The 25,127-nt window shown below is 46.1% G+C and overlaps 1 protein-coding gene across 5 annotated transcripts in view; it reads left to right on the top strand.

The window, feature by feature from the left end:
* SHOC1 (shortage in chiasmata 1) overlaps window positions 1-25,127 on the top strand; it is a 549,593-nt gene that overhangs the window by 163,697 nt on the left and 360,769 nt on the right. For all 5 annotated transcript variants that reach the window (XM_077251003.1, XM_077251012.1, XM_077251020.1 and 2 more), the window contains exons 8-9: window positions 9,923-10,061; window positions 13,325-13,423. In XM_077251003.1, the coding sequence (XP_077107118.1) occupies window positions 9,923-10,061; window positions 13,325-13,423 (238 nt within the window). The remainder of the gene's footprint in view (window positions 1-9,922; window positions 10,062-13,324; window positions 13,424-25,127) is intronic.

Below are 25,127 nucleotides of genomic sequence, written 5' to 3'. Positions count from 1 at the left end.
GTTAGGTTTGTGGTTAGGGTTATGGTTAGGGTTGGGATTAGGGTTAGGGGTTTGTTAGGGTTAGGTTTGTGGTTAGGATTATGGTTAGGGTTGGGATTAGGGTTAGGGGTGAGTTGGGGTTAGGTTTGTGATTAGGGTTATAGTTAGGGTTGGAATTAGGGTTAGGGGTGTGTTGGGTTTAGGGTTGTGTTTAGGGTTGGGATTAGGGCTAAGGGTGTGTTGAGGTTAGGGTTGTGGTTAGGATTATGGTAAGGGTTGTGATTAGGGTTACCCCTATGTTAGTGTCAGGTTTGTGGTTAATGTTATGGTTAGGGTTGGGATTAGGGTTAGGGGTGTGTTGGGGTTAGGGTTGTGGTTAGGGTTATGGTTAGGGTTGGGATTAGGGCTAGGGGTGTATTGGGGTTAGGGTTGGAGTTATAATAGGGAGGTTTCAACTGTTTAGGTACATCAGGGGGTCTCCAAACGCGACATGGCGCCTCCATTGATTCCAGTCAATTTTTCGTTCAAAAAGTCAAACTGTGCTCCCTGCCTTCTGAGTCCTGCCATGCACCCAAACAGAGGTTTACCCCCACATATGGGGTATCAGCATACTCAGGACAAATTGCACAACAACTTTTGGGGTCTAATTTCTCCTGCTGTCCTTGGAAAAATAAAAATTTGGGGGCGAAAAGATCGTTTTTGTGGAAAAAAATATAATTTTCTATTTTCACGGCTCTACGTTATAAACTTCTGTGAAGCACTTGGGGGTTCAAAGTGCTCACCACAAGTTACTTCGGGACTCTAGTTTCCAAAACGGTGTCACTTATGTTGGGTTCCACTGTTTAGGCACATCAGGGGCTGTCCAAGGCAACATGGCGTCCGATCTCAATTCCAGCCAAATCTGTGCTGAAAAAGTCAAATGGCGCTTCTTCTCTTCCGAGCTCTGCACCCAAACAGTGGTTTACCCCCACATATAGGGTATCGGTGTATTCAGGAGAAATTGCACAACAACTTTTGTTGTTCATTTTCTCTTTTTACACTTGTGAAAATAAAAAAAATTGGTTCTGAAGTTAAATTTTGTGAAAAAAAGGTTCATTTTTTCCTTCCACATTGCTTCAGTTCCTGTGAAGCACGGAATGGGTTAATAAACTTCTTGAATGTGGTTTTGAGCACATTAAGGGGTACAGTTTTTGGAATGGTGTCACTTTTGGGCATTTTCTGTCATGTACACCCCTCAAAGTGACTTAAATGTGATGTGGTCCCTAAAAAAATGGTGTTGTAAAAATGAGAAATCGCTGGTCAAATTTTAACCCTTAGGGTCCCTTTCCACTTGCGAGATAAAAAACGGTCCGTAATCTGGACCGAAAAAACGGATGGAACGTATGCGATTTTCATGCGAGTGTCATGCGAGTACAATGCGATTTTTAATCGCATCATCCGTTTTTTATAATCGCATCATCCGTATGACATCCGTATTACTGTCCGATTTGTACGCACCGGTGTCCTTTGAAAAGCCGGCAATTCAGCGCGGTGTACAGTAAAATCACACTGACAGGTTAGAATAGAGTAGATATATACACATAGAATAGGTATATATACATATATATATGTCAGTGAGACACCTATATATGTATATTTATATTTAATGCAGCGCTAGATAGCATAAAAGCCGCTAATTCAATTGCCGGCTTTTAATTTCTCCTTCACAAACCCGACATGATATGAGACATGGTTTACATACAGTAAACCATCTCATATCCCCCTTTTTTTTGCATATTCCACACTACTAATGTTAGTAGTGTGTACGTGCAAAATTTGGGTGCTGTAGCTATTAAATTTAAGGGTTAACTCGCGGAAAAAATTGGCGTGGGCTCCCGCGCAATTTTCTCCGCCAGAGCGGTAAAGCCAGTGACTGAGGGCAGATATTAATAGCCAGGAGAGGGTCCATGGTTATTGGCCCCCCCATGGCTAAAAACATCTGCCCCCAGCCACCCCAGAAAAGGCACATCTGGAAGATGCGCCTATTCTGGCACTTGGCCACTCTCTTCCCACTCCCTGTAGCGGTGGGATATGGGGTAATGAAGGGTTAATGCCACCTTGCTATTGTAAGGTGACATTAAGCCAGATTAATAATGGAGAGGCGTTAATTATGACACCTATCCATTATTAATCCAATTGTAGGAAAGGGTTAAAAAACACACACACACATGATTACAAAGTAGTTTAATGAAATAAAGACAGCGGTTGTTGTAATAATTTATTGCTCTCTCAATCCATCAGGAACACCCTCGCTTGGCAACATAATAAACGCACAAGATACATACCCTCAGATGTCAGATCACGGCCCACGAGGTAATCCATCTGAAGGGGTTAACTAATATTACAGGCAGGAGCCCTGCTAAATGCAGCTGTGCTCCGTGCTTGTAATTCCCCTGCGAATGAATGAAATGTAGGTCATTGACCTACATTTCCCTCAGTCGCGGTGATGCGCCCCCTGGTGGATGTCCTCATATGACCTGGAGCGTGGGAAAAAGTTCCCAGGCTGCAGTTTATGAGAACATCCACCAGAGGGCGCCTCACCGCGACTCAATGTAAGTACAGATCCAGCTTTCCTTTCAGCACCCGGGGATTACAGGCACCAGTGAGTGGTTTATCGCAGCTCGTGCCTGTAATATTAGTTAACCCCTTCAGATGGATTACCTCGTGGGACATGATCGGACATCAGAAGGTATGTATCTTGTGCGGTTATTATTTTGCCAAGCGAGGGTTTCCTGATGGATTTGAGAGAACAATAAATTATTACAACAACCGCTGTGTTTATTGCATTAAAATACTTTTAGATCATGTGTGTGTGTGTTTTTTAACCCTTTCCTACAATTGGATTAATAATGGATAGGTGTCATAATTGACGCCTCTCCATTATTAATCTGGCTTAATGTCACCTTCCAATAGCAAGGTGGCATTAACCCTTCATTACCTCATATCCCACCGCTACAGGGAGTGGGAAGAGAGTGGCCAAGTGCCAGAATAGGCGCATCTTCCAGATGTGCCTTTTCTGGGGTGGCTGGGGGCAGATGTTTTTAGCCACGGGGGGGCCAATAACCATGGACCCTCTCCTGGCTATTAATATCTGCCCTCAGTCACTGGCTTTACCGCTCTGGCGGAGAAAATTGCGCGGGAGCCCACGCCAATTTTTTCCGCCATTTAACCCTTTATTTCAGCAGCTACAGCGCTGAAATTTTGCACATACACACTACTAACATTAGTAATGTGGAATATGCAAAAAAAAGGGGATATGAGATGGTTTACTGTATGTAATCATGTCTCATATCCTGTCGGGTTTGTGCAGGAGAAATGAGAAGCCGGCAATTGAATTAGCGGCTTTAATGCTATCTAGTGCTGCATTAAATATAAATATACATATATAGGTGTCTCACTGACATATATATATGTATATATACACATTCTATGTGTATATATCTACTCTATTCTAACCTGTCAGTGTGATTTTACTGTACACCGCGCTGAATTACCGGCTTTTCAAAGGACACCGGTGCGTAAAAATCGGACAGAACTCGCATGGTGCGAGTGCTGTGCGATTTTTTTCTCGCACCCATTGACTTGCATTGGCGAGTCTCGTCTGAGAATCGCAGCAATACGCAGCATGCTGCGATTTTTTTCTCAGCCGATCCAGATTTTTCTCAGTCCGATTTCGGCTGAGAAAAAAATCGCAAATCAAAAGACACCTATTAACTAACATTGGTCCGAGTGCAATCCGATTTTTTATCGGATTGCACGCGTCCGTTTTCCTCGCAAGTGGAAAGGGACCCTTATACTGTAACTTCCTAACGAAAAAAAATTGTTTCCAAAATTGTGCTGATGTAAAGTAGACATGTAGGAAATGTTATTTATTAAGTATTTTGTGTGACATATCTCTGATTTAAGGGCATAAAAATGTAAAGTTTGAAAATTGCAAAATTTTCCAAATTTTTGCCATATTTCCATTTTTTTCATAAATAAGCACAAGTCATAGCGAAGAAATTTTACCACTAACATGAAGTACAATATGTCACGAAAAAACAGGCTCAGAATCAGTGGGATACATTGAAGCGTTCTAGAGTTGTAACCACATAAAATGACAGTGGTCAGAATTGTAAAAATTGGCCTGGTCATTAAGTACCAAATTGGCTCTGTCACTAAGGGGTTAATAACAGTGCACTGACAGATTTTTCTTATTTTGTAAACTTAAAATAATGGACCAAAAAGTATCGTTATTAGTTATTTGTGATCAGGCAGACTGTTCTGTGCATTACACAGACTCAAACTGACGGTGTCACTGTTAGGCTATGTGCACAGGTTGCGGATTTTGCTGCGGATCTGCAGCAGTTTTCCATGCGTTGTACAGTACCATGTAAATGTATGGAAAGCCATATCCGCAGTGCACATGCTGTGGAAAAAAACGGGCGGATACGCAGCGCTTTATTTTCCGCAGCATGTCAATTCTTTGTGCGGATTCCACAGCAGTTTACACCTGCTCCTCAATAGGAATCCGCAGGTGTAAAACCGCACTTGAAATCCGCTCAAAAACCGCGATTAGGGTATGTGCACAGGTTGCGGATTTCCTGCGGATCTGCAGCGTTTTTTGCGGTGCAGAAACGCTGCAGACCCGCAAGTGATTTACAGTACAATGTAAATCAATGGTAAAAAAAAAAAAATGCTGTGCTAATGGTGCGGAAAATTCCGTGCGGAAACGCTGCGGATTAAAAGAAGTAGCATGTCACTTCTTTTTTGCGGATCTGCAGCGTTTTTGTAACCATTCCATTATATAAATCCGCAGGGGTAAAAAAACGCAAGAAATCCGCAAAAAATCTGCAGCAAATCCGCACCAAAAAGGCACAAAATCCGCACAAAAAACGCGACAAATACGCAGCTGCGTTTTCTGCCAAGAGATGCAGAATCCACACCAGAAATTCCTAAGCCTAATCCGCAACGTGTGCACATAGCGTTAATCTGCGGCAAATCCGCGGGTAAACCGCACTTGCGGATTTTGCAAAAACAGTGCGGAAAAATCCACACAACAATCTGCAACGTGTGCACATACCCTTAGAGGTAATAGCGTCTTTCTGTGGCTGAAATGATTGATGTGCCATATGTTCCATAACAGCCTCTGCTTCATCCCCAGTTATATGCTTGGACACAGAGGCATTTGCTACTGATACTTCCCAAATAGCTGGTGACCGTGGTTAAGGTGCTTCTGCTGTTGTAAAGGTCTGCCACATTCTTAGTCACAGTATGGTTTTTGTTTAGTTTTTTACACTATCCCATTCATTGCCAAAGCTACTTTTTACCATACATTTTGTACAACATTGGGGTTAAAAAGCTTGTCAATGGTTAACTATAATTATTCAATCCTTGCTTAATAGGATGTAATAAGAAATGTTAAAGCAGTATGGGTGTGACATATATGGTTGTCAAATTGAACAAGGTATACAAAATTAGACTTGCATAGTCAATTTTGTTTATTTTTTAAATCATTTTTCAACAAATTAAATACACTTTCCAAAAAATGACAAACTAAGAAATGCTAGCTATGTACATGAACAAAAAGCCAGACCCTGCAATAGAGCATTGCATTGGTTCGTCATGTACGAATGTCAAATTTGACTAGTAAATAGATGTGCAAAACAAAAGTTCAGGACATGATCATTTTGTGAGGTGGACAGTCATCATTAAACATCTTCGCAAAAATGATTTCACTAGAAATGCAAAAATTCAGCATAGTCACATTCCCTACATTAGCTTGTATAAAAGCAGTGATAGTCTCTTCTGATCTACTATACCATGTGATGTGATATAATATCATGTGATATGATATCTGCAAATCGTTATTGAGAAGCCCGCACAGTCACACCTGAGGTCACATCAGCCTTCATTGACTTGTAATATGATATGCCATAGGTCAAGCACCATGTGGTGTGCTGACGTTACCATTTTGCTATGGCAGTGACAAAAAGAAAATAAAAGAAAGTTTGTGATGCCAGGGTGCATTTGATTAACCTCTGCTTCCTGGTAGTGTGATGTAATGTGGTGCACTCCAAATAGTCCAAAAAACAGGGAGGCCAGAAGGGCTGTTGATACCTTTTACTTGTTTCATGAATACACAGGTACATCCAGATGAACGATGATTTAACAGAGATTTAAATCTAATGCAGCAATGAGTTAATTTCCAGTATAGTAATGCAGATATATAAATGGTGCAGAGACTTCTGAGCTTCAACTTCTGCTTATATGCACAGTCCTGATCACACAGCCATCTGAAGCAGAGGCTGTGGTTTCCTATCTACAGGAGCTACGGCTCCTCCTTTACCTGTTCCTTTAGCTTTTCTGGGACAACTACACTCCTTTTTCAAACAACTTTATTACAATTTTAACACAACACATTATATAGGAAAAGGGAAAGAGGATCTGAGTAGGAGTCAAGAATGTCCCTTTATTGGGGAACAGCACAGGTAAGCAGGGGAAGGGGAAGGAAAGGGAATATAAATAACTAACAGTAATGTGTTACATCAACGTAATGCGGTTGGGGACAACTACACTCCCGAACAAAATGTCTCCTTCTCTAACAATGCTAAGCCCAGGACCTGGTCATGTGGTCTAACCCTGTGACCTTATGGCCATATATGGAAAGCAGGGCTGCTTTGCTAACTCTTTATAATTTTCTGATCGCAGAACAAAATAAGTACATCACTCTATGCATATATAAAACACTTCTAAGGTACATTATCTGCAATGGGAAATGTTAACATAATGCAAACATAATGAAGTAGCAGCCAGCTTTGCTACATCTTAAAGGCACATTTAGGTTTGAGGTATTACTGACTAATGCAATCTTCTACCATAATCAGTGGCAGGCATTTTTTGGCAATTTGCGCAAATCAAATTGCAAACTATTCAAATTCTCCAGCACCTGCGAATTTCATAAAATTCGACTTTAATTCAATTTGTATATTTAGTTTTCAATGCTGAGAAATATAGGCAAGGCAGATTCTTATCCATCATGCAATACCATCATCAAATCTGTCTGGGATTACATGAAGAGACAGAAGGATGTGTCCAAACCTACATCCACAAAAGATCTGTGGTTAGTTTTCCAACCCTGCTGAGTTCCTTTAGAAACTGTGTGAAAGTCTAGAATTGGTTTGTTGCTGTTTTGAAGACAAAGGGCAGTCACACCAAATACCTTGGCTTGCAAAAGTATTCACCCCTCTTGGCATTTTTTATGTTGTACTACCTCATAACCTGGAATTTCAGGTTTTTTTAGGGTTTGCATCAGTTCATGTAAAGAACAAGTCTACAACTCTGAACATTTGGTTTTCTTTTTATGGTGGTGTCTCTTGTTAATGGTGTTGCAGCCTATGTATTTTCAGAGAAGGTGTGTATATACTGACAGACCATGTGACACTTAGGCCTGTTTCACACGTCAGTGGCTCCGGTACGTGTGGTGACAGTTTCCTCGTACCGCAGACACTGACACACGTAGATACATTAAAATCAATGTGTCTCTGCACATGTCAGCGTGTTTTCACGGACCGTGTGTCCGTTTGAAAAACACGGAGACATGTCAGTGTTCGTGGTAGCGCATGGATCACATGGACCCATTAAAATCAATGGGTCCGTGTAAAACACGTACCGCACACGGATGCTGTCCGTGTGCCGTCCGTGTGCCATGCAGGAGACAGCACTACAGTAAGCGCTGTCCCCCCAGCTTGTGGTGCTGAAGCCGCTATTCACTTCTTCTCTCCAGCAGCGTTCACTGGAGAGAAGGAATGAAAAATCAATGTTTTTTTATTTTTTTATCTTTAAAATAAAGATCCTTGTCACATCCCCCCTCCCACCCCCTGTGCGCCCGCCCGCTGGAAATAAAATACTCACCCAGCTCCCTCGATGCTTCCTCTCAGCGCCGCAGCTTGTCCTGTATGAGCGGTCACGTGGTGCCGCTCATTACAGTGATGAATATGCGGCTCCACCTCCCATAGGGGTTTTAACATATCATATACTAGAAAATAGGAAAAAATTCCAAGTGCTGTGAAAATGCAAAAAAAGTGCAATTCCACAGTTGTTTTTTGTTTTTACCATGTTCACTAAATGCTAAAACTGACCTGCCGTTATGATTCTCCAGGTCCTTACAAGTGCACAGACATACCTGGGTTCTTTTTTTATTTAAGTGGTGGAAAAAATCCCAAATTTGTTTAAAAAAAGATTGCACCATTTTCCGAGACTTGTTGTAACGTCTCCATTTTTCGTGATCTGAGCTTGGGTGAGGGCTTATTTTTTGCGCGCCATGGTGAAATTTTTATTGATTCAATTTTGGTGTAGATATGATGTTTTGATCGCTCGTTGTTGCATTTTTTTGCAATGTAGTGGTGAGTAAAAAAACAATTCTGGCAGTTTTAATTCTTTTCTCATCCCTTTTAGCGGTCGGGTTAATTTTGTTTTATATTGATAGATTGGGTGATTCTGAACATGGCAATACCAAATATGTGTATATTTGATTTTTTTTATTGTTTTATTTTGACTGGGGCGAAAGGGGGGTGATTTGAACGTTTACATATTTTTATTTTTTTTTACATTTTTAAAAACTTTTTTAAAAATTTTTTTTTAACTTCATGCATGCTTCAATATTCTCCATGGGAGACTAGAAGCTGCAGCACTTTGATCGCCTCTGCTACACACAGGTGATGATCACATCGCCTGTGTGTAACAGAAATGCTCACTTGCTATGAGTGCCGACCAAGGGGCGGCGCTCATAGCAATCTGGCAATGACAACCACAGAGCCACAGAGGTCTGCTGCAGACCTCTAGTTGTCATGCCAACCCATTGATGCCCTGCGATCATGTGACGTATCATCACCAACGGGTGGGATTAGTGACGCGCGAGTTAAATGCCGCCCTTAGAGATTGCTCCCACGGCTGTTGTGGGCACATGTCAGCTGTATAGATTAGCTGTCATGTGCCTGGAAAGGTGTGGGCTCAGGACCAGAGTCCGTACCAAACAGGGAGAATCCGACATGTGCGTACTATTATGCCACATGTCGAAAAGGGGTTAAAGACAATATAACTAACACAAAATGGACCCCAGACAGACCTTATAATAATCACTAGTGTTGGACCTGTCTACTTCAATTTGCATGAACTATGCATTGGATTTTTGGGAAATGTAAGACGCACTGCACTCCTACTAGTTGTTGCATGGATAGGGTCCCAATCCAAACTATAATACAAGATTAATCTGGCACTCTATTTTGAAGAAGTTCATTGCTTCATATAGATAAATCATGTATGAAAAAAATATTTCAAGTTTCAGTCTTATTGACCTTCATGAGAAACACATAAAGAGCATATTCAATCCGGTTATTTATAAGCAAATTTCTATTGGGTTTCTAAGAACCAACCAGTATAGAGATGCAGCATGGAGTGGTTGTGAGTGGCTTATGTCCCCCGGGGAACCCGTGCCTGGTGACATAAGTCACAACCACTCCATGCTGCATCAATTGTATATACTGGTTGTGTCTTGTAAACTCACTAAGAATTTGTTTAAATCAGGAATTTTGTTTGGTAGCAAAAACCGGGTGACAGGTTTCAGATTTAAGTCTAAAGTTTTTCATACTTAAATGACATTAGCCATATTAGACCAAGTCCAAATGGTACAACTGTGACCATTTTTCTTGACAAAAAATCTCTTGATTTTGAAGATGAAACGATGGTTTCTCGTTCAAATTCAGTTATCGTTTAACAATCACTAAGGTTGATGTCAGAAATGCTTTTCACTGTGAGGCTGCATGGTTTTGATGGGAAAATAACGCGTTCCTTGTTAATTCAATTAATTAGGCCATTCCATTTGGCTTAACATTCAAGTAAATCGCATTTTCTTCTATGTAATTAGGATTGTCTCTCTGTGCCTTGTACTCTGGAACTGAATCAGCATTCTACACAAACCAGAACGCAAGTTTCTGACCTCATGACAATTCTGCAGCTTGCTCCTGAAAAAATGTCAGAGGAAAGTGGAAAGACAAACACAACAGGTAATGTAGGTGCATGCTACATTTTTTATTGAAGCAACAGTATCGACTAACAATGTCTTCCTTTTTTCAGATCAATCAAAAGACAGTAAAAAATAGCAACTTATATGTACCAAAGTGAAGGTACTTTTGTATTAACTGCACTTGGTCATTAGTTTTTAATGCCCCTGTCCCAACTTAAGGCACTGATGGGGGTTTAGGTAGGCTCTTGGTTTTAGAGGTGTGATGAAATACAGTTTGCCCACCAAACATAATCTGGCACTGTTTTGGGAAAACTGTGTTTCAAGTGTTTATTTCTGTTAATGTTGATGATTATGGCTTAAAGGCAACCGGGATAACCGCAGCCTTGAAAGGATTATTGAGAAAAAGGTCATTAAAAAATTTGGGGGAGATTCACATGAAGTGGACTGTTGCTCAGTGGTCCAGTGTGATTTCAGATTAAAGTAAATTTAGCATTTAATTTGGAAATCAAGGTCCCAGAGTCTGGAGGAAGAGTGGAGAGGCCACAATCCAAGCTGCTGGAGTGTGTTTTATCAAGACCAGAGTCAGCGCAGCCGTCTACCAGGAAATTTTAGAGAACATCATGATTCCCGCTGCCGACAAGCTTTTTGGAGATGGAAATTTCATTCTCCAGCAGGACTAGGTAACTGTCCACACTGCCAAAAGTACCAATACCTGGTTTAAAAACAACAATATCACTGTGCTTGATTGGCCAGCAAACTTGCCTGACTTTAACCCCATAGAGAATTTATGGGGTATTATCAAGAGGAAGAAGAGAGACACCAGACCCAACATTGCAGACTATCAAAGCAACCTGGGCTTCCATAACACCTCAGCAGTGCCACAGGCTAATCACCTACATGCACTGCCATACTGATGCAGTAATTGATGCAAAAGGAGCCCCGACCAAATATTGAGTGCATTTACTGAACATACATTTCAGTAGGCCAACATTTCTGATTTTAAACTAATTTTTCAAGCTGGTGTTATAAAGTATTCTAATTTACTGAGATAATGACTTTTGGGTTTTCATTGGCTGTAAGCCATAATCATCAACATTACCAGAAATAAACACTTGAAATAGATCACTCTGTAATGACTCTATATAATATATGAGTTTCACTTTTTGTATTGAAGAACTGAAATAAATTAACTTTTTGATGATATTCTAATCTTGTGGGCACCACCTGTATTTAGGGCATTATTACACAGGAGAACCAGGAGTCAAAAAATAGCCAAAGGGTTAACAAACTCATGTAATTTATTGAAAATCCAAAAAATAAAATTTTCACATTATAAGTATAAAATATTACCATATAATAGACAATGCACGCCCCCTGAGGAAGCGGTTATAATTGGACGCGAAACGTGCGTTGGGGTAGCTGACTAGGATCCGGACGGGACCCCTCGGATACATGGGTAATTAATCCCCTCATTTAACCTCACTTGGTATACTTTTTGTACATAGGCATGTGGCGATTTTACCAGCATTACTGATAAGCTTATAATTTTGAATTGAATCACCATATGCCTATGACACTAATATTAATGTGTTGGCAGCATATTTGCTGTCTATTTGGTAACACTTGTTAGCATTTGTGATGTTTTTTACCTTCCCGGTCTGTGATCCTGGGTCATTGTTTGTATCCATGGATGTAGTCACAAGTTTTCTGAAATTGTCTATTATATGGTAATATTTTATACTTATAATGTGAAAATTAGATTTTTGGGATTTTCAATAAATTACATGAGTTTGTTAACCCTTTCGCTATTTTTTGACTCGTGGTTCTCCTGTGTAATAATAACGTTATTGGAGTCGCCATTTTTTATGGTGGAATTTATAAGTGATGTTCATTTATGCATACGTATTTAGGGCATGTTGACTTGGGACTCATAATTGCCTTACCAGCTAACTACTATAGTTATTTCCAATTCCAAAAAGAGGTTCCAGGTGAAATACACAAACAGCAGCAAACATGCAAAAACAGAAAATGAATAGGATATATGAAAATTGCATAGCATTTCAGTTTTTTTCATGGATTTAATTAAAAAATAAGGATGGATTCACACTTGATTTGTTGCAAATATTTCTGTCACTGGATATTCGTTACATGTATGAGTACGATTTCTCCTCTGGGATTTGCTTAAATTTCTGTAATCCTTAAGTGATGAATGAGGCAATCCTGGAAATTTCTGGTACAAGTTAGCGACACGCAAATTCATCGTATGTCCTGAGGTTAAAGTTTTTCCTTTTTTATAAAGGAGGTGTCACGAGAATCTTCAAGAGCGCACTGCTCCCCAGCTTCCCAGCTTTCTGTCTGCTGGTTGTGGGCTCCTGATCGATTGACAGTTTGGACCGGCGACATGGTTGCACCATTGGTCTGAACTGTGTGCACTCTCATGCTGCAAGCAGATGCAGATTTGCCTTCGCAGCATTGGAGAAGCACAAGAGCCCAAAAGCCTGTAGGATCCAGTTTCAGAGCAGCGCTTATGAGCTCTAAACTGAAGAGCTTGTTAGCACTTTGCTCCTTCCCAAGGAAATTACAGCAGTGGCCGGTATACTAGGTTATAACCAATACACTATAACATTAAAAATCCCTCTGTTCTTGAAAATAGTGAGTTTTTAATAAGAGAAAAATTGCTTGTTTTCACAAGCATTTTGCAAGTTTATCCATTTATGCTGTTCAGAATACATCTTTAAAAGACACGGGTGGCTGTGGTTAAAAGAAAAAGCTATATGATTGCTTAACAGTGGCGTTACAATTTTCCATGCTGTAGCTGTTCCATTTATTGGCAGACAGGTAAAACCCACAGTGAAATATATGTGATATATTGTGTAAAATGTGCAATACTAATTGAATCTAGATCGGGGTGGAAGAATACAGCTGTATTTCTTCTATTCACTCTGGCAGGTTTGATGTCATTATAGTTATTTTTCATTGTTTTGTAAATTTCTTCTAAACGTTGATTTTTGTATTTGTCAATGCACACTACAATGTACCTGCTGCGCTGAGCCCTTCACAACCATTATCTCAGCAGTGCAGAGTGTATGTGCTATCATTCAGGATTGACAGGAGTGTTTAATTTGATGGAAAGTGGATGGCTGCCTCGCCGCTACGTTTACAAGGAGAATAATAATCAGGGTTTGATAGGAGTAAATACCTTAAAGCAGCTGCAGATATATCAAACCATAAAGCACACATTTTAATCCCCAATCCACTTCATATGTCCTCCCTTGTTTTAATATTTCTTGTATTTATTTTCAGGCTTGTCTACCAAAATCTATCCTGAAGATCATTTCATTGAACAAATTACAAATGAAAGGAACTTAGATCCATGTAAAGAGGACAATGTGGAGAAGGCAGGTACATTAAGTAAACTGCAAGCAAGTCTTAGTACCTAGAGTTGTTTGTTAGTGTATCTAGGGTTTATAGACAGATAAAATAACAAAGTAATCTGTTACTCAACCTACCTGGATGCACTGCTCCTTCTTCATCGCTACTTCGGTTGATGGCAGGCTACAGCTGTGGCATCAGGATTTCGGCACATGTAACCATTGCAGCCAATGTAGACAAGTGCACTATAAGCCTATATATTATATTCTCAGAAATCATTTAAAGCAAATACCCAGTGATTGTGTTGCGAGCAGAGTGCAGACATACATCACTTGTTTGTAAGCTTTAGATCCCTTGACAAAATAGAGACTACGCTGTTTCCACACCAATGTAATGGGATGTTAACGTTATCATTTGGGTTACTTATAGAATATAACCACTTCCCACCCTATGATTTTCTATTAAGTCATAGAGCAGGTATGAGTGCATAGAGCAGTTTCAGGAACTAACACCTGCAAATGACGCAAGCATGGTAGAGCATCCATATGGAAACCTATCTGCCACTGTGCAATCACTTTGATCTTGCCGATTGGTTGCCTTGACAGTCAAGGTGCCTGCTGAAGACTTCCTGGCTATGATCTCATAATATACAGTTGTGCTCAAAAGTTCACATACTTCGGCAGAATTTTTGCTTTCTTGGACCTTTTTCAGATAATATGAATTATAACACCAAAACTTTTTATCCACTCATGGTTAGTGGTTGTGTGAAGCCATGTTTTTGGTTGTCATTATGATTTAAAAAGAGAAAACACAGTTATCATTCATATTCTCTGGAAAAAAGGGAAGAAAGCAAAAATTCTGCCTGGGTATGTAAACTTTTGAGCACAACTGTACCTTTGTTTTCATTATATGCCACAGTACTTTGGTACTGCGGTATATAGCACAAGCGATCAAATATCCCATGATCAATTCCAATATAGGAACTAAAAATAAACAAAAAACCTAATAACTAAAATCACCCCAGTTTTTCTCAGTTAAAAATGAAGACATAACAAATGAAAAAATATACATTTGGTAGTGCCAAAAGTCTGATCAATAAAAATTTGAAATTATTTAAGCCATATGGTATATGCAATAAAGAAAAAATGAAATTGCCACAGTTCCCTCAAAAATGCAATACAAAACAACCAAAATGCCTTATTTAATCCAAAATATTGCCATAAAAAATATCAGCTAGCAACTAGTGTTGAGCATTCCGATACCGCAAGTATCGGGTATCGGCCGGTACTTGCGGTATCGGAATTCCGATACCGGGATTCCGATACTTGCCGCGTATCGGATACCGGAATCGGAAGTTCCCAGATTCAAAATTCCGAAATTCAGCCAATGAGAATGATTCCAAGTGTGGGCACATCCTGTTTAGCATGGAGGGCATGAAACTACTGGCAAGGCTGTGATTGGCTGCTGAAATGATGTCATGCTGCAGTTTAAAAATCGCTGGCGCCATTTTGCGATCACTCTGCTGTGAATTCAGTTAGTGACAGGACGCTGTTTGCTGACTGAGGGACAGTTTAGAGATAGCGATTTGCTTCTTTGTGCTTTCCAAAGGCTAATTTAGCAACCGCTGTGTTCACCTACTATTCACCTTGCTTTTGCCTTGTAGCGCTGTTTTCACAGCGATCTGCAAGGTCTGTGTGTGTGTGTGTGTGTGAGTGCAGCCCACTCTCTAGTCTGAGTGCAGCCACATAGGCCATCCATAGCTGGTTGTATTCAGTTCAGGGAGGGTGGTTCATTCCCTCATACTGTTCTTTTTTTTTTTTTTCAAGTAGTGTAGTCTGCTGCTAATTTATTCAAAAAAATCCTATTAGTGTCTTTCCACCCGTCTCCAGCTAATTTGTGGAAAAACACTACATATGATAAAGTAGAGGAGGGTTTTTGGGCCTTGCAGCGCCGTTTACGGCTGTCTGCACGGTCTCCGTGTGACTGCAGCTCGCCCTGTAGTCTGTGAGCAGCCGTAGCCTGGTTGTCTCCAGCTCAGGGTTGTTCACTGCGTCATACCGCCAAATCAATTTTAATTTTTTTTCAAGTAGTGTAGTCTGCTGCTAATTAATTTAAAAAAATCCTATTAGTGTCTTTCCACCCGTCTCCAGCTAATTTGTGGAAAAACACTACATAGGATAAAGTAGAGGAGGGTTTTTGGGCCTTGCAGCGCCGTTTACGGCTGTCTGCACGGTCTCCGTGTGACTGCAGCTCGCCCTGTAGTCTGTGAGCAGCCGTAGCCTGGTTGTCTCCAGCTCAGGGTTGTTCACTGCGTCATACCGCCAAATCAATTTTAATTTTTTTTCAAGTAGTGTAGTCTGCTGCTAATTAATTTTAAAAAATCCTATTAGTGTCTTTCCACCCGTCTCCAGCTAATTTGTGGAAAAACACTACATAGGATAAAGTAGAGGAGGGTTTTTGGGCCTTGCAGCGCCGTTTACGTCTGTCTGCACGGTCTCTGTGTGACTGCAGCTCTATCTGTTGTCAGTTCAGCCCCCAAAAAAGAAATAAATAATAAAGTTCACCAAACACACCAGTTACACCACTTTACATTTGTGTAGGCCACATTAGCTCATATTAAAGTCTAGTCCACACTTTAGAAAATTAGTGTTTCTTATACCTGTTAGGAGGAGTTGCTCAGGAATAAGCACACAAATCCGTTAGTACTTTTCTGCTTATCTTTATCAGTCAACCAAGATGAAGAAGGCAGTGAGTAAGGCACGTGGGCGTGGGCGTGGGCGCGGAGCAGGGAGGGGACGTGGGGATTCTGTGCCTGCTGCGGGCACCGGTGACTCATCAGCACCCACTTTCACCAGGCAACAGTCGTTCATGCGCAGCTATGTGTCAGAGCGCCGTACACCGCTGCTGCGTCAAGACCAAATTGAAGCTGTTGTCGGATGGATGGCAGCTAATGCATCAACTTCCATTAGTGCCACATCCTCTCAGACACAGAGCACTGGAGAGCAGCCATCTGTCTCTTCACCACCTGCCAAATTGCCCAGGCAGACAGAGAGCCCAGGACAGGAGCCGTCTCTACTTCTGTTCTCTGAATCTCTTGGCTTGGAAACAGGGGGCAAGCCAAGCAGCATTGGAGAAATGGAAGAAGAGGCAGGGTGCAGTGATGCCCAACAGCTTTTTCTGTCTTCCTCTGAAGAGGCGGGTGGGCCAGTGGCTCCGGTCACCACATCGCAGGCCGCATCAGCTGATGATGACACTCAGGTGCCACTTACTGGTGCGTGCTCTGCTGCTGAGACTACCCAGGAGGAGCAGTTGGGGGCAGAGGGTAGTGTAGATGATGAGGTCCTCGACCCATCTTGGCGTGAGGGACAGGAAGGTGGTGGGAGCAGCTCTGAGGAAGAGATTCCCCGTACGGCCCAAAGAGGGAGAGGGAGGGGGAAGACTGCGGATCCTGCAGCCTCCGCTTTGGCACCCGTTAGGAGCATGTCTCTTCCAAAAGCCAAAAAGGGCGCTCCCAAGACTTGCAGTGCCTGGTCCTTTTTTGACACAGTTGCAGATGACATTTGCTATGTCAGATGCAACGTGTGTCATCAAAAAGTCAAAAGAGGGAAAAATGTCAGCAACCTCAATACCTCCAACATGTGGAAACATGTGCGCAACAGGCACCCGGCGGAGTTAGAAAAACACACTGAAGAGCTAGGCCAACCAACAGCGGCAGCTACCACCTCTTCAGCTCGTGTTGCCTCTTCCTCTAGCTCACATGCAGCTGGTTCGGCTTCCTCCCAGGATCGCCGTGGAAGAACCTCTGGCCCTGTTGTCCAGAGACCCGCTGTAATTCCACCCGCAGCACCACTTTCCCAGTCATCCACACACTCCCAGCCCAGTCTACAGCCATCGGTAGTACAGGCATGGGAGAAAAGGCGGCCTTTCTCGTCAAACCACCCACGAGCACAGGCTCTGACTGCAGGCATTGCCAAACTGCTGTCACTGGAAATGCTGTCATTCAGGCTGGTGGAGACTGACAGCTTCCGTGACTTGATGTCATTGGCAGTCCCACAGTACAATGTGCCCAGCTGCTTTTACTTCAGCAGGCAAGCCGTCCCTGCCCTGCACAAGCATGTGGAGGGACACATAAAACACGCGCTACTGAACGCCGTCAGTAGCAAGGTCCACCTCACCACCGATGCGTGGACCAGTCAACATGGACAGGGGCGATACCTTTCCCTCACTGCCCATTGGGTTAATGTCATTGAGCCGGGTACAGACCGTGCGAGTGGCGCAGGACGTGTCCTGCCCACTCCAAGGATTGCAGGAATCCATTCTGTACGCATTGACTCCTCCTCTTACACCAGTTCCTCAGAATTATCGCTGCAGGAGCCGTCACAGTCCACCTCCACATGGACCCGTGATGAACGTGTACCTGTTACGACCGACATGAGCACAGCCGTGGCCAAACGTCAACAGGCCGTCTTGAAATTAATTTTTTTGGGGAATCGTAGCCACACAGCGCAGGAGCTCTGGAATGCCATCAAGCAGGAGAGCGATGTGTGGTTTGTGCCAGCGAATCTCCAGCCAGGCATGGTAGTGTGTGATAATGGCCGAAATCTGGTGGCAGCTCTGGGCCTCGGCAACCTCACTCACATCCCATGTCTGGCACATGTGCTCAATTTGGTCGTGCAGAGCTTTTTGAGGGACTATCCGGATCTTGATGCACTGCTGCACAAGGTCCGCCTAGAGTGTGCTCACTTGCGGCGTTCCAGCACGGCAAAAGCGCGCATTGCGGCTCTGCAGCGCCGACACCGCCTGCCGGAACATCGCATCATATGTGACCTACCTACCAGGTGGAATTCCACGTTACATATGTTGGAGCGGTTGTGTGAGCAGCAGCAAGCTGTAATGGAGTACCAGCTGCTTCAGGCGCAAAAAAGTCGCAGTCAGCGCCGTACAGACTTCACAACCACAGAGTGGGCCACTATGAATGACGTCTGCCAGGTTTTGCGTCCCTTTGATTATTCCACGCGGATGGCGAGTGCAGATGATGCACTAGTCAGCATGACTGTCCCCCTTATCTGCCTGCTTGAAAAATCACTGCAAGCGCTAAGGGATGATGTTGTGGAAGAGGTGGAGGATGAGGATTCACCATTTCCATCATCTTCTGGACAGTCAGCGCCACGTGGTTCCTCACAAACGCGTAGGCAGGGGACAGTTTGTGAGGAGGATGAGGAGGAGTCAATGGAGGAGGAAGACATCCGTCCAGAGGAGGGAGTTACACAATTGTCCAGTACTCAGTGTGTACAGCGAGGGTGGGGTGATGACGAGCGGGCAGAGATCACGCCTCCAGCAGGGGACAGCGTTTCTTGGGCAGTTGGCAGTCTGCAGCACATGGTGGATTACATGCTGCAGTGCCTGAGAAACGACCGCCGCATCGCCCACATTCTCAACATGTCTGATTATTGGGTGTTCACCCTCCTCGATCCTCGCTACCGGGACAACGTAGAAAGCCTCATCACACCGTTGAACCGGGAGCGAAAAATGCGGGAGTACCAAGACACACTGGTCAATTCCATCATCTTCTCCATTCCAACTGAGAGAAGTGCTGCTAGTGCATTCCAAAGCAGCTCAGTGCGTCCAGGCAGTGGTGGAGGCTCTGCACAAAGAGGGAGCAGAAGCAGTGCCTCTGCCCAAGGCAAGACCAGTATGGCCCAACTGTGGCACAGTTTTCTGTGCCCCCCACAAAAGTCTACACCATCACAGACGGCTCCAGTCAGCAGGAGGCAACGGTTCCGTCAGATGGTGACAGACTACATGTCTTGCCCTCTTGCTGTACTCCCAGACGGCTCTTCCCCTTTCAAGTTTTGGGTCTCAAAGCTGGATACATGGCCAGAGCTAAGCCAGTATGCATTGGAGGTGCTGTCTTGCCCTGCGGCCAGTGTATTATCGGAACGTGTCTTTAGTGCTGCAGGTGGTGTACTAACTGACCGTCGCATGCGACTATCCTCCGATAACGTTGACCGGCTTACTTTCCTGAAAATGAACAAGGCCTGGATCTCGCAGGAATTTGCCACTCCTCCTCCTGATTAAATAATTAGGTCACTGTATACGTTATCCAGGTCTCCTGTTGTGTTCATCTTTCTACCACCTGAACTTAAATTCCTGTGCTCCAACACCGCCAGTTGAGGCTCAGAAGTGCCGTCTGCACAGTCAAAACATACGACCCAGTGTTATTGGGTTTCAGTAACGTCAGCTGATCCCCAGCTGTGTAGCCGGCAATGTGTCATGCAACCGCCACGCTGACACAACAACTGAAATGTAAGGGAATCTGTCCCCCCCCCCCAAGGCGTTTGTTACTGAAAGAGCCACCTTGTGCAGCAGTAATGCTGCACAAGGAAAAGGTAGCTATTTTTGTTTAGCTCCTTGCACACGCAGAACTTAACACTTATAAAATGTGTCCACTGATACCGTAAAACCGTCCCGGAGGTGGGACTTTCCTTCGTAATGTGACGCAGCACAGCCGTCATTCCTACCCCCCCGGCGCCACGCACCGGCTCCTCAGCGTTGTTTTATTCCTTCCCGGAGCCTGCGCTGTTATGTTATCCCGTGGCCAGGCACACTTAGCGCTGCCCGTCTTCTGGCATCATTTGGTGTCAGGATGGCTGCGCCTGTGCGGCCGCGCTGGCAGAGAGCCCGCCTCGCAGTGTCTTCTGATTTAATCCCACTGGGGGCCTGGGATCCATGGACATGCGCAGTGCATATCTGAACCTCCACCTCTCACTAATTTCCCTATGGCTTCTTCAGACTGTTCGGTGTCAGCTGGTCCCTAATAGCATGCCACGGCCGTGACACCGCACAGTCTTAAGAAGCCGTAGGGAGGGGAGTGAGAGGCGAGGATATGCACTGCGCATGTCCATGGATCCCAGGCCCCCAGTGGGATTAAATCAGAAGACACTGCGAGGCGGGCTCTCGGCCAGCGCGGCCGCACAGGCGCAGCCATCCTGACACCAAATGATGCCAGAAGACGGGCAGCGCTAAGTGTGCCTGGCCACGGGATAACATAACAGCGCAGGCTCCGGGACGGAATAAAACAACGCTGAGGAGCCAGTGCGCGGCGCCGGGGGGGTAGGAATGACGGCTGTGCTGCGTCACATTACGAAGGAAAGTCCCACCTCCGGGATGGTTTTACGGTTGCAGGGGACACATTTTATAAGTGTTTAGTTCTGTGTTTGCAAGGAGCATGATGAAAAGAGCCACCTTTTCCTTTTGCATCTTTTGTGCTGCACAAGCTGGCTCTTTCAGCTACAAACGCCTTGGGGGGGGGGTTAAAGGTTCCCTTTCGACTTTCTCAGGCTTCGGCCTACATTGTGTTCCTCTGCTTTTCCACCTGTCCCTGGGCTCCAACACCGCCAGTTGCCGTCCAGAAGTGCTGTACGCACAGTCAACAGTCGCTCCTCTGTTATTGGGGTTCAGTAACGTCAGCTGTTCCCCTGCTGTGTGTGTGGCAATCCCTCCTACCTCCTCCAACCTCCTCCTCCTCCACCTGTCCCTGGGCTCCAACACCGCCAGTTGCCGTCCAGAAGTGCTGTATGCACAGTCAACAGTCCCTCCTCTGTTATTGGGGTTCAGTAACGTCAGCTGTTCCCCTGCTGTGTGTGTGGCAATCCCTCCTACCTCCTCCAACCTCCTCCTCCTCCACCTGTCCCTGGGCTCCAACACCGCCAGTTGCCGTCCAGAAGTGCTGTACGCACAGTCAACAGTCCCTCCTCTGTTATTGGGGTTCAGTAACGTCAGCTGTTCCCCTGCTGTGTGTGTGGCAATCCCTCCTACCTCCTCCAACCTCCTCCTCCTCCACCTGTCCCTGGGCTCCAACACCGCCAGTTGCCGTCCAGAAGTGCTGTACGCACAGTCAACAGTCGCTCCTCTGTTATTGGGGTTCAGTAACGTCAGCTGTTCCCCTGCTGTGTGTGTGGCAATCCCTCCTACCTCCTCCAACCTCCTCCTCCTCCACCTGTCCCTGGGCTCCAACACCGCCAGTTGCCGTCCAGAAGTGCTGTACGCACAGTCAACAGTCGCTCCTCTGTTATTGGGGTTCAGTAACGTCAGCTGTTCCCCTGCTGTGTGTGTGGCAATCCCTCCTACCTCCTCCAACCTCCTCCTCCTCCACCTGTCCCTGGGCTCCAACACCGCCAGTTGCCGTCCAGTAGTGCTGTACGCACAGTCAACAGTCCCTCCTCTGTTATTGGGGTTCAGTAACGTCAGCTGTTCCCCTGCTGTGTGTGTGGCAATCCCTCCTACCTCCTCCAACCTCCTCCTCCTCCACCTGTCCCTGGGCTCCAACACCGCCAGTTGCCGTCCAGAAGTGCTGTACGCACAGTCAACAGTCCCTCCTCTGTTATTGGGGTTCAGTAACGTCAGCTGTTCCCCTGCTGTGTGTGTGGCAATCCCTCCTACCTCCTCCAACCTCCTCCTCCTCCACCTGTCCCTGGGCTCAAACACCGCCAGTTGCCGTCCAGAAGTGCTGTACGCACAGTCAACAGTCCCTCCTCTGTTATTGGGGTTCAGTAACGTCAGCTGTTCCCCTGCTGTGTGTGTGGCAATCCCTCCTACCTCCTCCAACCTCCTCCTCCTCCACCTGTCCCTGGGCTCCAACACCGCCAGTTGCCGTCCAGAAGTGCTGTACGCACAGTCAACAGTCCCTCCTCTGTTATTGGGGTTCAGTAACGTCAGCTGTTCCCCTGCTGTGTGTGTGGCAATCCCTCCTACCTCCTCCAACCTCCTCCTCCTCCACCTGTCCCTGGGCTCCAACACCGCCAGTTGCCGTCCAGAAGTGCTGTACGCACAGTCAACAGTCCCTCCTCTGTTATTGGGGTTCAGTAACGTCAGCTGTTCCCCTGCTGTGTGTGTGGCAATCCCTCCTACCTCCTCCAACCTCCTCCTCCTCCACCTGTCCCTGGGCTCCAACACCGCCAGTTGCCGTCCAGAAGTGCTGTACGCACAGTCAACAGTCGCTCCTCTGTTATTGGGGTTCAGTAACGTCAGCTGTTCCCCTGCTGTGTGTGTGGCAATCCCTCCTACCTCCTCCAACCTCCTCCTCCTCCACCTGTCCCTGGGCTCCAACACCGCCAGTTGCCGTCCAGAAGTGCTGTACGCACAGTCAACAGTCGCTCCTCTGTTATTGGGGTTCAGTAACGTCAGCTGTTCCCCTGCTGTGTGTGTGGCAATCCCTCCTACCTCCTCCAACCTCCTCCTCCTCCACCTGTCCCTGGGCTCCAACACCGCCAGTTGCCGTCCAGAAGTGCTGTACGCACAGTCAACAGTCGCTCCTCTGTTATTGGGGTTCAGTAACGTCAGCTGTTCCCCTGCTGTGTGTGTGGCAATCCCTCCTACCTCCTCCAACCTCCTCCTCCTCCACCTGTCCCTGGGCTCCAACACCGCCAGTTGCCGTCCAGAAGTGCTGTACGCACAGTCAACAGTCCCTCCTCTGTTATTGGGGTTCAGTAACGTCAGCTGTTCCCCTGCTGTGTGTGTGGCAATCCCTCCTACCTCCTCCAACCTCCTCCTCCTCCACCTGTCCCTGGGCTCCAACACCGCCAGTTGCCGTCCAGAAGTGCTGTACGCACAGTCAACAGTCCCTCCTCTGTTATTGGGGTTCAGTAACGTCAGCTGTTCCCCTGCTGTGTGTGTGGCAATCCCTTCTACCTCCTCCAACCTCCTCCTCCTCCACCTGTCCCTGGGCTCCAACACCGCCAGTTGCCGTCCAGAAGTGCTGTGCGCACAGTCAACAGTCGCTCCTCTGTTATTGGGGTTCAGTAACGTCAGCTGTTCCCCTGCTGTGTGTGTGGCAATCCCTCCTACCTCCTCCAACCTCCTCCTCCTCCACCTGTCCCTGGGCTCCAACACCGCCAGTTGCCGTCCAGAAGTGCTGTACGCACAGTCAACAGTCGCTCCTCTGTTATTGGGGTTCAGTAACGTCAGCTGTTCCCCTGCTGTGTGTGTGGCAATCCCTCCTACCTCCTCCAACCTCCTCCTCCTCCACCTGTCCCTGGGCTCCAACACCGCCAGTTGCCGTCCAGAAGTGCTGTACGCACAGTCAACAGTCCCTCCTCTGTTATTGGGGTTCAGTAACGTCAGCTGTTCCCCTGCTGTGTGTGTGGCAATCCCTCCTACCTCCTCCAACCTCCTCCTCCTCCACCTGTCCCTGGGCTCCAACACCGCCAGTTGCCGTCCAGAAGTGCTGTACGCACAGTCAACAGTCCCTCCTCTGTTATTGGGGTTCAGTAACGTCAGCTGTTCCCCTGCTGTGTGTGTGGCAATCCCTCCTACCTCCTCCAACCTCCTCCTCCTCCACCTGTCCCTGGGCTCCAACACCGCCAGTTGCCGTCCAGAAGTGCTGTACGCACAGTCAACAGTCCCTCCTCTGTTATTGGGGTTCAGTAACGTCAGCTGTTCCCCTGCTGTGTGTGTGGCAATCCCTCCTACCTCCTCCAACCTCCTCCTCCTCCACCTGTCCCTGGGCTCCAACACCGCCAGTTGCCGTCCAGAAGTGCTGTACGCACAGTCAACAGTCCCTCCTCTGTTATTGGGGTTCAGTAACGTCAGCTGTTCCCCTGCTGTGTGTGTGGCAATCCCTCCTACCTCCTCCAACCTCCTCCTCCTCCACCTGTCCCTGGGCTCCAACACCGCCAGTTGCCGTCCAGAAGTGCTGTACGCACAGTCAACAGTCGCTCCTCTGTTATTGGGGTTCAGTAACGTCAGCTGTTCCCCTGCTGTGTGTGTGGCAATCCCTCCTACCTCCTCCAACCTCCTCCTCCTCCACCTGTCCCTGGGCTCCAACACCGCCAGTTGCCGTCCAGAAGTGCTGTACGCACAGAGCCAAACACCTCGCCAATGTGTTAGTGGGGTTCAGCACCACCAGCTGTTCCCCTGCTGTGTATACGGCAACGTGTACTGCGACCGCCACGCAGGCACAACAAGTTAAATTTAAGGGAACCTGTCCCCCCCCCCCCCAGGCGTTTGTTACTGAAGGAGCCACCTTGTGCAGCAGTAATGATGCAAAGGGAAAAAGTGCCTCTTTTCGTGGTGCTCCTTGCAGATGCTGAACCTAACACTTATGAAATGTGTCCCCTCACAGCGTTCAACCGTCCGGTAGGTGGAACTTTCCTTTGTCATGTGACGCAGCACAGCCGTCATTTTTACCCCCTTGGCGCCGTACGCCGCCTCCTCAGCGTTGTTTGAATCTGTCCCGGAGCCTGCGCTGTTAGGTTACCCCTTGGCCATGCACACATTTTGCGCTGCCCGTCTTCTGACATCATTTGCTGTCAGGCTGCCTGCGCCTGTGTGGGTGCGCTGTCCGAGATTCAGCCTCGCGGTGTCGTGTAATGTAATCCCACCGCGGGCCTGTGATCCGTGGACATGCGCAGTGCATATCCTCGCCTCTCACTCCCCTCCCTACGGCTTCTAAAGACTGTTCGTTGTCAGCTGGTCCCTAATAGCATGCCACGGCCGTGACACCGCACAGTCTTAAGAAGCCGTAGGGAGGGGAGTGAGAGGCGAGGATATGCACTGCGCATGTCCACGGATCACAGGCCCGCGGTGGGATTACATTACACGACACCGCGAGGCTGAATCTCGGACAGCGCACCCACACAGGCGCAGGCAGCCTGACAGCAAATGATGTCAGAAGACGGGCAGCGCAAAATGTGTGCATGGCCAAGGGGTAACCTAACAGCGCAGGCTCCGGGAC

The sequence above is a fragment of the Ranitomeya variabilis genome, chromosome 1, assembly GCF_051348905.1.
Source record: "Ranitomeya variabilis isolate aRanVar5 chromosome 1, aRanVar5.hap1, whole genome shotgun sequence".
Classification (NCBI taxonomy): Eukaryota; Metazoa; Chordata; class Amphibia; order Anura; family Dendrobatidae; genus Ranitomeya; species Ranitomeya variabilis.
The sequence above is the reverse complement of the archived record's forward strand: the minus strand, read 5'-3'. Positions and strand labels throughout refer to the sequence as shown.